The sequence below is a fragment of the Syngnathus scovelli genome, chromosome 13, assembly GCF_024217435.2.
Source record: "Syngnathus scovelli strain Florida chromosome 13, RoL_Ssco_1.2, whole genome shotgun sequence".
NCBI lineage: Eukaryota > Metazoa > Chordata > Actinopteri > Syngnathiformes > Syngnathidae > Syngnathus > Syngnathus scovelli.
Genome location: NC_090859.1, coordinates 5,466,802 through 5,479,612, shown reverse-complemented (window position 1 = coordinate 5,479,612; position 12,811 = coordinate 5,466,802). Strand labels below are relative to the sequence as shown.

Below are 12,811 nucleotides of genomic sequence, written 5' to 3'. Positions count from 1 at the left end.
GGGAGGGAAGTAGAGGGGAGGGGTGTTGGTAGAGCATGCTACATCCTTTTCCTCCTTCCCACTCAGACACACTGCCTCCTTCCCTCGTTCTTCTCCTTCCCGTTTGACCTATTCTGCCCTCCTTACAGTTTAGAAAGGGTGCTGCTGGTGTGTCGAAGTGGCCTCCATGTTACTCTGTGGAATTACCACCTCTGAGGTTTATCTATACATCACAGACAGACTTTTAGAAAACATTTTGGAATTTATTTAGTTGTTGACACAATTGGAGCTGCAGTGCTGTTAATAGCAGTGGTAGCTTTGAGGAACAAACAATAAATATATAATTTCAGCCTTGGGGACATGTGACGTGTGTGTGTGTGTGTGTGTGTGTGTGTGTGTGGGGGGGGGGGGGGGGGGGGGGTTAATAACAAAAAAAAATACTGTTTTTGTTATATGTTAAAACTGTATGACCATTATGGATTTTTTTTGTTTTTAAATCACCCCCCTTTTAACACTGCATCAAGAATAACACACTTTTGTCACACTTTTGTGACAGATGGAGGCTACATTCAAACCTGGCGAGCAGCTTGAAAATTCCATTTCATACTAAAATATATAAGTCTGCATTTTACTGCATGGATAATATGCATTCATACATTCACTGTACTGCTTATCATCAGTGTCCACCTTGCTGCTGCCTGGATATTTTGTAAAAATGTTTTTGTTCAAATGTGTTTTTAATGTAAAAATGTATTTTTTAACGCAGTTTTTTGATTTCTAAAATCAGTTGAGAAATTTTATATAATTCATGCAAACAACAAATTATTCCCTCTTCGATGGTCTAAGAAAATTATGTAGTAAATATTTTAAAACACCTCATGTTTCATTTGGTGTTATTTTCTAAACCCAAAATGTCTTGGCATGGACAAGTTGGTGGATCTATGTTGTGTTTCTCACGCTTGCGCTACTATCATTCCCAACGTGCATAACACGTTTCTGTAAACTGAAAATAAGGCGGAAAGCTGGTGCATTGGCAAAATTTCTACTTCCACATCCTTGATTATCCAGTCACAAATCTAATCGCTGTTGTGTTTGTGAATAACGTGTTGAAAGAAGTCTGAAAATTGTCCCCCCCCCCCCAAAAACGATTACAGTGTATATTATTCATTGAAATGTGGACAACGATCGCGTAATAGCAGTACATTTACGTCAAAGTAGCCATCTATGCGTGATGTCACGAGGCGAAGGTTCCACTAAGGAACAATACGTTCACTGATGCCAGAAACAGCCACGTTTTATGAATAAATGCGGAAGAACGTCTCATGTTGACCCGCTGGACTTTAGCCAAACAAGTAAACAAAGCGCTTAACTGGCAGCTATAAAAGTAAAAATTATAAAAATGATCAAAAGAAATTCATAACACACAAATGACAATGTGACATTAACCTATTTATTAATTTATTTATTGGAAGACTGATTTTTCTGGATCAGTATGCCAAAATCAAATAAAGAATTAAAGAAACCAAAATCAAGAGGAAAAAAAAAACACGAATATGTTATTATGAACAATACTTTTTTTTTGGAGGAGCTGTCTGTAATCCCCCCCTTTTCCCTTTATCAAACTTGAGCAATAATAGTTGTTGTTTTTAGGTGTTTTATTTCTTGTTTTCACTTATTTCTATATTGCCTTATTTGTTTTTAAGACTGGTTGCATTTCTATCCATTTCATTGAAAAACCATTTCAATTTCTAATCTTATCAGTTTACAAATGGGCTCATGGAACCACTCAAGTTAGTACCTTGAGGTTCAACTTTAATAGTGAATCTCACTGCACTTGATTTCACCTGAATGTACCGTATTAAAATGAACTTAAATCGAACGGAACGCAAATCTGACTTTATATGTGGGAAAGGCATACATTTCATCACTTTCTTTCTATCCTTCTCTTACATGTTACATTTTCTTGCCAGCATACAATCTCCATATGGCTAGCGAACTATATTCTTGGTTTCCGCACATGTGGGTGCTTCAACAGAACGCAAATTCCGTTTTTAATTCACACACAAGGCTATGTGTGTGCGTGCATGTATCAGCCTAAACATGAGTCACTTCCTTCCCCACATGCTGCTGTGAATCACTCCTTCCTCCAGGGAATATGGGCTGTCTCCACCCACCTTTCCTCCCTCTTCCATGCCCCTCCCCCCTTGTGTTCGCATGCGAGGCCATGGAAAGTCTCTCGAGCAGTGGGGGTGGAATGGAAAAAGGAGGGGGTTGTTAGATTGATGCCCCAGGGTCTGGGTTTGGGTTCTTTTGCGCTTGGGGAAATATATTTGGAAAACTGCATATAACTTCATTCATAAATTCTTTTTTTTCGATGTATTGAGATTTCCGTTTCGCTGAAATGACCTTTACCTTTTGTTTTCTGTCTTTTACTTGGTTAAATGCTCCTGGAAACCACCCTCAGCATATTTTAAAAACTTGCAATTAAGTGGGACAATTAACAGGTTCATACAACGTGTGTATGATGTAGTAGCTGAGGACTTTAAACTGAATTGCTTACATGTAAACAGCTAGTCTGTACTTGTCCATGATGGAAAATCGAGTTCCTTTGTTGGTAGTTGGAGCTGAGCCTGCAATTCTGCTTGCAAGAGTGTCTGTGCAAAGACATAAAAGTTTACTACTTGTACTTTGTGTGACAATTGTGAAACAAAACTGATTAATTACATATTGTGTTGCTCCTGTTAATGTACATTGTGATTCATTTCAGACAGCTGAGAAGAGTAAAAAGACCCAAATTTAAATTTCAAGTCATACACTATAAAAAGTACATAGATACAGTATACGTATGCTCCACTGTAGCTGTGGTGTTCTTTTGTTGATGAGATGTTTTGTGTTTGCACCAAACATAACTTTTTGAATATGGCCAAAGTTTATTCTTGGTTTAATCAAAACACTGTCTTACACTTGCGTTGGACGATTTTAAGTGTTTTTTCTTTTTCTTTCTGTCTTTCTAAAAATGAGGCTTCCATTTTGCCACCCCATCCGAAAGCCCAGTCATATAAGATGGTAGATTGCTGTCGCATGTACGGACTAAACCGGCAGTACTTGCCAGAAATTCCTGCAGCTCCTTTAATATTGCTGTCAGACTCTTAACAGCTTTCCTGACCTGTTGTCGTAATCTTTTCATTAATTTTGAAGAGATGTCCAGTTTTTGTTAGTGTCACTGTTATGCCACTTTCTTCACTGTGTTTTGTGGTTTATTGTCTTGGTAACTATTTTGTACCCTTCTACTGACTGGTACCTTTGAACAATAAGATGCCTCTGATCATGTGGAAGCACTCTGCGGTGCTTGGCTTGTGCTCGGTGATGAGTATAATTATTATTTGTTCATTCTAAACACAGTCACGTTTCCAAGAGGGTGTGTGCACTTCTGCAACTACATTATCTCAGTTGTTTATTTTATTTCCTCTTAAAATTCTTCTTATTAATATTTATTATTATTCACTTCTGTTAACCAGGTTTGAGGTCACATTCAATGGCAGGTGTTTAATGTTTATCGATGTAAACTGCATAAAATACACCCCACTCATGAGGGATGCGGATTCAGATGCACCAGGCCTCTTTTCTTTGTCCCTGTCTGTCTGTGCTCACTTTTCCACTCATACATATTGCCTTGAAAGTGGCCCAAACAATTTCCAGTTTGAAATGACCTAGTCGACAACAGTGTTGGTTGAGCTAGCCTCATGAAGTCCCGCAGCGCACTTTGAAAATGAACTTTTAGCATCTCGTGTAAATCAACATTACGAACTACCTTTAGAAGCCTGATATCCAAAACAGGCAGGACACAGCTCTCGAGGAACCAGAGTTCCCTACCTCTGATCTAAGGTGAGTGGTTTAAAAAAAATAAAAAATAAAAATCAATGTTGTCTGTGCGTCCGTCCGTGCGTGCGTGCGTGCGTGCGTGCATGCTAACACCAGCATTCTGGATTCTGAAGGCCTTAGCTAACTGATTTTTGCACGGCAACACACTTAAACTTTAATCTAATTGGACAAAAAAAAAGTATTAACGCACAAATGACTGAAAGTTGCGCAATTCTGTGAATTGAAAACAAAAATCTTTGGAAATAAATTTCATTTCATGAAAGTTGTAAACGTAGGGCTGTACTTTTGCTAGTGTTTGAGCTAGCAGAGGTTTTGAAGTTCCTGACTGCATGCCACTGTTCTCATTAATGGTGGAAAAACCTTTAAAGTGCATCTTAGTGTTATTTTATATCGCTAAAATCTTGCAGCTATATGAATGAGTTGTTTGGAGGGTTTTGTTCCCCACTAAATGTGGTTTGCATTATTACTTGAAGGGGAACTGACAGTTTAGTGGTGCACATTGTTGCCTGGAATGAGGCCAGTGCTGGGTCGTATCCCGGCAACTTTCTTCGACACAGTCGCACTACCTCGATATCTGTTCCATGCCGGATTAATGTTGCTTCGGGAAAGGCATCTTTTGTGTTTGACGAACCCTATGAGAATCCCCAAGACTACCACCACTACTTGAAATGTTTCATTTCAACTGTATTACCTGTAGTTCAGTATAGCAATGCTTTATGTTTTGTCTTCCATCTTTTATTGAATTTTCTAGATGAAGACTGGTCCCTTTGCTGAGCACTCCAACCAGCTGTGGAACATCAGTGCTGTTCCTTCCTGGTCAAAAGTTAACCAGGGTCTAATTAGAATGTACAAAGCTGAGGTGAGTTAAAGAATTATCCTTTCCGCTTCTCCTTTGTTTTATAGAATTTAAAGATAATTGCCTTTGTTTGAATATATCCACCATTCTTCATTGAAGTGAATTGAAAGGTTTGGCTAAGAATTTACCGATCCAAGTCACACCATTGAGAACAGAATAGAACTTTGCTACTTGGTGGAAACATGGCCTAAGGTTGACCCATACTTTTTTTTTCTGGTACTTTCCAGTGAGTTGGCAGGGTGCAGCACTGACAGTTAGGCACATTTCAGGCTTTTCATTACTGTACATGGACAATTCTCATTTCCATATGTACATGTATTGAGAGAACACAAAAACATGTTATTAGAAAATACTCTTGATTACATATATGATGTCACACTCGCATTTGTTATGTTTTCGAACATACCGTAGTGAACTGAAATGGTGTGATCATATTTCTTACTGGAATATTTCCTTGTGATTACCTTAAAGAAAGCAAAGTCTCTGAACGGGTAGTTGTGCTAACTTCCAGGTCACTTTACTTCACAGGTGTCAAACTCAAGGCCCGGGTGCCAGATACGGCCCGCCACATCATTTTATGTGGCCCGCGAAGACAAATTGTGCATCAAATTCGTGTGTCATTACTAGAATTGCAAATTGTCTTCACTTTTAATAATATCTTATTTTTAAAATATTTGGACAGTTTTTACTCATCTGATTTGAAAATGATTATTTGTCAGTTTGTTTCTGTATATAATGAGGTGCTCATACATTTATTTGGGTTGACAGTCATAATGGCCCTACGAAAGAAGCTATGACTACAATGCGGCCCGCAAAAAAAAATGAGTTTGACACCCCTGCTTTACTTTGAATGTCAGATTTTTCAGACCAGAGTGTGCTCACTCACATCACTGTTAACTTAGACTTGCTGTTCTGGTAGCTGTCTACTCCCTGTTCCACTCTGCTCCCTGCTCCTGTCTGCTTCCCCCTCCCTCTTGGTTTCAGCCACGGTATAAATGCTCTCTTAAAGGAGCCACCCTTCTACTGCAGCACTTTTAGCCACATGGACATATTCCACACATAAGATGTAATTCCATTGAAGGGTGTATGTATGTTTAGTTTCCAGGCTTTCTATTGCCATAACATTCAGCCAACACTGTCCCAAGTTCTTGCATTAGGGTTTGCCATTGAGCTAGACAAGGTCTATTGGTTGGTCGACATTGTAGCACTCCTCATTGGGTCTTTTCTTCTCTGTTTAATTCATCGGCATGCTCCCGTCTTATTAACTTGATAATTAATGGAGTTAACTCCATGCACATGAAATTACACCCAGTGCTGGAAACCTAAATTTGTTCTGAATCTACAAATCTCTGCCACAATCCCACAAAATGAACTGAGCTGGACACATGGGTGGCAACTCTGGCCACATATGTTGCCTTTTTCACAATTTTCCCTCCCTGGTTCTCTGTCCAGTGTGAAAGCCCTGAGAAGGTTTGAAAGGGTTGAAGTTAACCTATCATTTTGCCAGCTTCTGACGTAGCAACAGGTGGAATACTGACTGGCATGAGAGAATTGTGAAGTTTAACACCCAAGCAACATTCAATGCCAATGCCCCATTGTGTCACTTTGCCACACATCTAATTATTTTAATGGGGGTAAGCCGCAACTGCTATGTGAATAGGCCTTTGGTGCGCTAACTAACCGGGAATGCAGGTAACAGGTACTGTTAAATGAGATTGAGATTACCAATAAGTGATTTGATGTCAGATTTATTTGTGTGGTATAGCTCAAATGTTTTACCTCTTTTTAGTCAGTAAATTATGAAAAGGTTGATATTGCATTGTCATGGGTTGTTTCATTCAAACTATTTGTTAATCTTATTTCTTGTTGAAAATTTGAATTTAGGTGTCTGTAAATTTCATTAAGTCTCACTAAGGAATTAGGACATTAGAGAAACTCAAGACCTTAACCATCTGCAGGCAAGAGAAGAGGAAGGAAAGGGTTAAGTGAGGAACGGCGAGAATGGAATTGTGTGCGTGTGTGTGGGCGGTAGGGGGTGGGGTATGGAGGGGGGGGGGGGGGGGGTCTAAGCCTTCTCCCGCCTGCATGCCCACATCCTGTGTTTTCCAGAGCAGCCTGCGAGTCTTCCCAAAGAGCTGAGGGGCCAAGCTGTCTGCCTCCCCCTCCCCCCCTCTCCTTCTCCACTGCCTTTCCCTTCATTAAATCCACCCCTCCTTCTCTCCCGACCTTCCTCCAAGCCTGGAGCAACCATCAGCAGACTCGCATTCCTCACTCCCTTTTGCTGGCCCCACAGAAGGTTTTGGGCAGAGTTCTACTCGGGCTGGAGAAAGCAGGATCCAGCACTTAACTGTCTGAAAGGGGCTAATGTTTCCAAAGGCATAAAATAACAAACTCATTTGGATGGAGATAGTTTCAAGGTTTGGATTAATTTGTGAGCAATGATCTCTCCATCTCAAATGCTCAGTTGACTAGCTTTCTGATATTGATATTAAGAATCCAGCTTAAACAAAACAAAACAAAACAAAACAAAACAAAAAAGCCTTTCCAGAGTCCAAGCATTATATATTGTCAAAAAGTATTTTAATGGTATCTTTTAGCGTTGTTCCAAACCGATCATACAATTTTTAGATGTTCGGTGTTATTATTATAATGTTGAGGTCCAAAGGTACTGCAGATGGAATAACAATAGTTTTATCTTACACAGTGAAACGATTCAGTTTGTGTGATGGAGTAAAACAACAGGGCAGAAAGCACGTTCCTGGAGTTCCACAAGAACGCTTGCCATTTATTCAAACTTCTAAAAACCAGTTATACAACTAATTTGTTCATACATGAACCAAAAAAGAAAGACCTCAAATCACCTATAGAATTCTGGGGTGAGGTAATTGACAAAATGAAAGAGATGGTATCTCAAATACATCTCTTTTTTTTTTTACCATACAGGCTGATGTCGCTTTGTTAGTTGAGGTGGAGTTAACCGTGTTTACTCAAGCGATCTTGCACCATCAAATTGAATCATTGACCAGTTAAGTGCTTTTTTTTTTAACCGCCGCACTAACTAGAATTATTTTTTTGTTGTAGATTTTAGTTTAATAATAATATAATTTTTTAATTTAATCTTGCACCACTGATATGCTATAAACATAGTAAGCTTTCTTGGTTTCAACTACTGCTACTAGACTTGGAAAGGGTATTGGGACAAATGAAAAAAAAAAGCACTTAAGTCAATTTGAATCAGGGTTTTTTTTTTTTTTTTTTTTTACAATTCCATTTTTTACAATTTGGCATTGGCTTAGTGCAAGGTTATGTGATTTGGACTTGGGAGCAAACAATGAGATTGGGACATCCCTGGTAACGTTGCATGAAGAGATACAAACTATTCTTCTGCAAAAATAATGTCATGCCAGTAGTTGGCAATATCACTTAGTAAGGAAACACCAATTGCATGTTCTCCAGGGGCTTATCCAAAAGTAAGTTACCGTAATTTTCGGACTATAAGTCGCACCGAAGTATAAGTCGCACCACCCACAAAATGCACAAAACAGTGGAAAAAACACATATATAAGTCGCACCGGAGTATAAGTCGCGCTTTTGGGGCAAATTTATTTGTCAAAATCCAACACCAAGAACAGACATGAACCAGCAACAACAGGCTAAACGATACGGTATGCTAACGTGACATATACACAAACGAGGAGCTGAGAACGGGCCTGAGTAACATTCAGAGATATTCAAATAAGTATTACATAAATAACACGTTTATCAAACCATCTGTGTCACTCCAATTCATTAAATCCATCGATCGTCCTTTATGTAAACAATGCCACGTATGCGTCACATATGCACCGCTGATGTCGGACTCGTAAGTTGCATTTCTAATTATTCCACAGACCCATATAACGATATATAAAGTATATTTCAAATAACTATCATATAACAATATTATCAAACCATCTGTGTCACTCCTAATCATTAAATCCATCGATCAAATTCCTCGTCCTTTGTCAACAACGCCGCGTGCGCCGCACAGATCTAGTCTACAACTATAAAAAACGCAACTTATAGTCCGAAAATTACGGTAAATGTCTCCGCTGGCCACATTAATGGTGCCATAAATAAACACTGGTTAACTTTGGCTTATTCTTTAATTCAGAGTTAATACTTGAACATCTAAAATAAAGTGGAGATTTTAGAAGATGTTCTTTTTTTTCATGCTTTTAAGAGGCAGTGGATAGTGTAATTGTTAAAAAGTCCAAATCTATCAAGTCGAGACAGGACTCTCAATGTACAGTGCCAGTTACGTTTCGAATGCTAGATGAGTCATATTGCCCACAAAGTGTTGAAGTACTCACCATGATCTCACCATGAGTTTGTACATTCAATAGTTTTCAGTCCTATAGAGTGTGTTCTCCTCATGCAGCATCCAACCACTACAACCCGTTCTGCAGCTTGCCCAAAGCCCCACCCTGCCTCCACAACAGACCATGTCCCCCCCACACAAAGACCTTGTGAAATGAACTATTTCCAACATGCTCAAAATGAGGTTGGAAACTCCTTTCGGGTCAAGGTCAACTCAATGGGTCATTTGTAGTTGCCGTTGTCACTGTAGTTGGTGATGATGATTTTCTCAGAAGAGCTGGAACCTTAAGTTGGTCTACTTAGTGTATCGTACTAGACCCTTTCACCATGACAATCACACGTTTGACACCTACTTCCAAGTAGTCAAAGTCTGACTTCTGATTTTGGCACCACTGGTAAACAAGCCTTATGTGTCATACGACCAAGGCAGAGCATTGTGAAGACAGATAAATGGTTGAATAATTATTTTAACTTTCTCAAATACTATAGCGTAGCTTGACTGATTAAAGCAAGGGTGTCAAACTCATTTTTGTCACGGGCCGCATCATAGTCATAGTTTCCTTTGGAAGGCCATTACGACCGTCAACAAACTGATGAATAACTAAGCTTGAAACTGGAGACTAGTAAAGACTGTTCAAATATTTTTAAAAGATCAATGGTAACAAAAATTGTTAGCAATATCTGTATTTTTTAAAAGTGAAGAGAATCTGTAACTTTAGTATTGATAGATGAAGTTGATGCACAATTTGTCTTCGGAGACCACATAAAATGATTCGGCGAGCCGTATCTAGCCCCTGGGCCTTGACTTTGACACCTGTGGATTAAAGTGGCTGTCAAAAAAAAATGTTACATGAGCAAGTTCATACAGGCTGGCGAATTACTAGTAATTTCTGTTGCTCTGTTTGACGGCACGGGCATGCTTTTTTGATGGTGAATTGGCATATGCTAGCTAGTATTAGCACTGCCTAAACTAAAGCTGATCTTAGTTAGCTGACCAACTCAATGATTTACTGAATAGCTCAAACAACTGTCACCCAATTTCATACATAGTACCTTCAAACCCGAAGATAGAGGTTTCGATTTCTAGTCTGTTTCTGTCGAGGTGGTTACTCAGCCTAAAGTACTCAAACCTTTCAGGGAATATCTGGCAGTGAAATCAAACCAAACTCCACAAGTTTTTGTCATTGATTTCAGTTTAGGTCGGTGGTAGTCACTCAGTCACCTGGAAGTACCCCAAACAAACTTTTTTACCTATCAGGGATCACTGCAGTGACTGTTTAATCAGAATAGCCCGTTTACATGCGCCTCAATGGACAAAGATACTCGCACATTTAAATTTCCCGTTTGAACCCGCGACACCCATCAATGTCATGGCGCAAATAGATAACAACCTTTGTTACTTTCTACTATCAACAAAGAACATTATACTCATGTAGCTCACCAAAGGAATAAAACAGTCTGTTTTCCCCTCGCTCCAAAAGTGTGCTTTTCTGTTGCATCTCCGAACTCCACCATGATCGTTTCCATCTGCTTGTGTGAGTTGCGTGCCAGATGAATGGGCTTACATGTACATGCTGTCTATATACACACAGTGCCTCATTTTACTTATTGAGACAGAAAATAATGTCAAAACGTCATGGCGAAATCACTGTATTCAAGTATTCAAGGGCTCGGGATGATGCGCATACAAGTATTTCCTGGACTACAAATACCAAGATTTCTTGCGGATAGAGCATGCAGTTGTTAGGAGGTAAATCGATCGCGTTTACAAGCCGAGATATTTCGGTTTGAAAACAGGTCCCCAGGGTCCTTAGTCGTAATTTAAGAAAAAACATTTTAAGAGCATGTTTGGGCTTCTGCGCTCGTTTACTTTAAAAAAACGAATACTGCCAATGTTCTGGTTTTAAAAGGGTTATTGACTGCATGTAAAAGTAGTCAGTGACTCACATGATTTGATTGTCAGGTTTTTTTTTTTGGGTTTTTTTTTTGGTAAAAGTAGTCAGTGGCTCATTCGCATGATTTGATTGTCACAGTTTTTACATCCGATCCTCTTCCGGACGCACCCCAGTCTTTTTTTTTTTATACGGGCGAGGGATAAAAGGGTTATTGTTTGGAATGAAAGCTGAACCAATAGAGTAATTCCAACCTACACTAATAATAGAATATAAAATAAAATTACAGGATGAAAGAGGTAGAGGACACACTGTATAAAGATACTATAAAATGTACTTATTTTACTTTACCTCCACAGTTTTTTTTTTCTGTTAACATTTGTCTATTTGTAACCATTTTCAGTGTTTGGAGAAGTTTCCTGTGATCCAGCACTTCAAATTTGGAAGCTTGCTTTCGATCCAGCCATTAAAGCCTTGACACTCATGAATGAATCCAAGGAACATGATGGAACGGCCACAATCCCAGCACATCAGATCGATCATTTTCCCTTTGTCGAACATCCTACCGTGGATCTGCAGCACTCCACTTATGGACACGAGCACTATTCTCCCAAATGTGGCCAGACCTTGCATTGAAATGCATCAGCACCTTACTGCACTTCTTTCTGAAATTACAATGATCCATATAATCCATACTTGTTCATTCCCATCTTGTTCCAGGCTTACCAAATTGGAAGAAAAAGGGTGTGAGGTCCTTCACTGGTGCGCTCCCAACTACATCCAGATGTTTGAATCAATGGCAAGGATTGTGCCTGCACTCATGTAAGACTTGCCAGTTTGGGGCCTGAGCACCCAGATTTTGTATTAGCTGTCTAAAGGGTCTAAATTGTCCATCTGTTGTGGATTTGTTATTTTCTGATCATGTTTGTATTGTTACTGTATTTATATCCTGGATAAACTTTGGATCAGACTCTGTTATAGAGGGGAGGGAATTAAATGTTTTGTTGTTGCTTTTAAATGAATGCTTGAGTTGCCTTCAGATTTCCATTTAGAGCAGGTGATGACAGAAATTGCCAGAGTTTAGGTATTCTCATTGTATTGCTTTCAAAGCCAAATGCTTGCGTGTGTGTATTTTTTTTGTATGGATTGTCCCATCATCTTAACATCTTAGGTGCGCAATAAGTAGTCATGAATAAGGAGGCATGGTAATGTTTGGCTCCTCAGTTTATTTTAATGGTAGATGAAAATGTAGCACATCAAACCTGGACTGAAGAAACAGCTCTATCTCTGATCTGTAACTAATAATGTCCTCATCTCACCTTACAAGCAGATATCTATATATTTTTGTTCAGATAACTTAGGCCTGATTGTTGCCCATATACTGATTTAATAAACTTGCGTGTCTGCACCTTATGTCATTTGCCTAATGAGATATATAAGCCTACATGCATGTATATGTATACACATATATATATCCATATATATATGTGCAGCCATTTTTTTTTAAATGAACAAATAAAATGTGAATTTTGTTATTAGATAGATCTAACTATATGCACCAATGGGCATTTGTCTTTAATGTCTGCTTGTTATGGGAAACCTTTGCCGGATCAGCAAAGTGTAATTTGGCCAGTGTAATTGATCACTTGTCTTTAAAGTATGTGACACCCATTACAAACTACTCCAAATCTACAATTCCAGTGCAAACATTTTTTCCCTCATACAATGAGCCCTCTCAAGCATGGAGATGGAAATCCCCACTCAGAGGATGTTAGACTGCAGTGACTGCCAAGACGTCCAAAGATTACCCAACGATTTTGCAAAGGTTTAACCACTTGGTCCT

The 12,811-nt window shown here is 39.0% G+C and overlaps 1 protein-coding gene across 3 annotated transcripts in view; it reads left to right on the top strand.

Moving 5' to 3' along the window:
• ptpa (protein phosphatase 2 phosphatase activator) overlaps positions 1-12,381 on the top strand; it is a 23,181-nt gene extending 10,800 nt beyond the window's left edge. For 2 of the 3 annotated variants that reach the window (XM_049737227.2, XM_068652682.1), the window contains exons 9-10: positions 4,613-4,720; positions 11,372-12,381. In XM_049737227.2, coding sequence (XP_049593184.1) covers positions 4,613-4,720; positions 11,372-11,446 — 183 coding nt within the window. In that variant the 3' untranslated portion in view covers positions 11,447-12,381. Of the gene's footprint in view, positions 1-535; positions 854-4,612; positions 4,721-11,371 lie in introns of those variants that run through there. The other variant, XM_049737228.1, reaches the window with a different exon arrangement.
• The last annotated feature ends 430 nt before the right edge of the window (positions 12,382-12,811 follow it).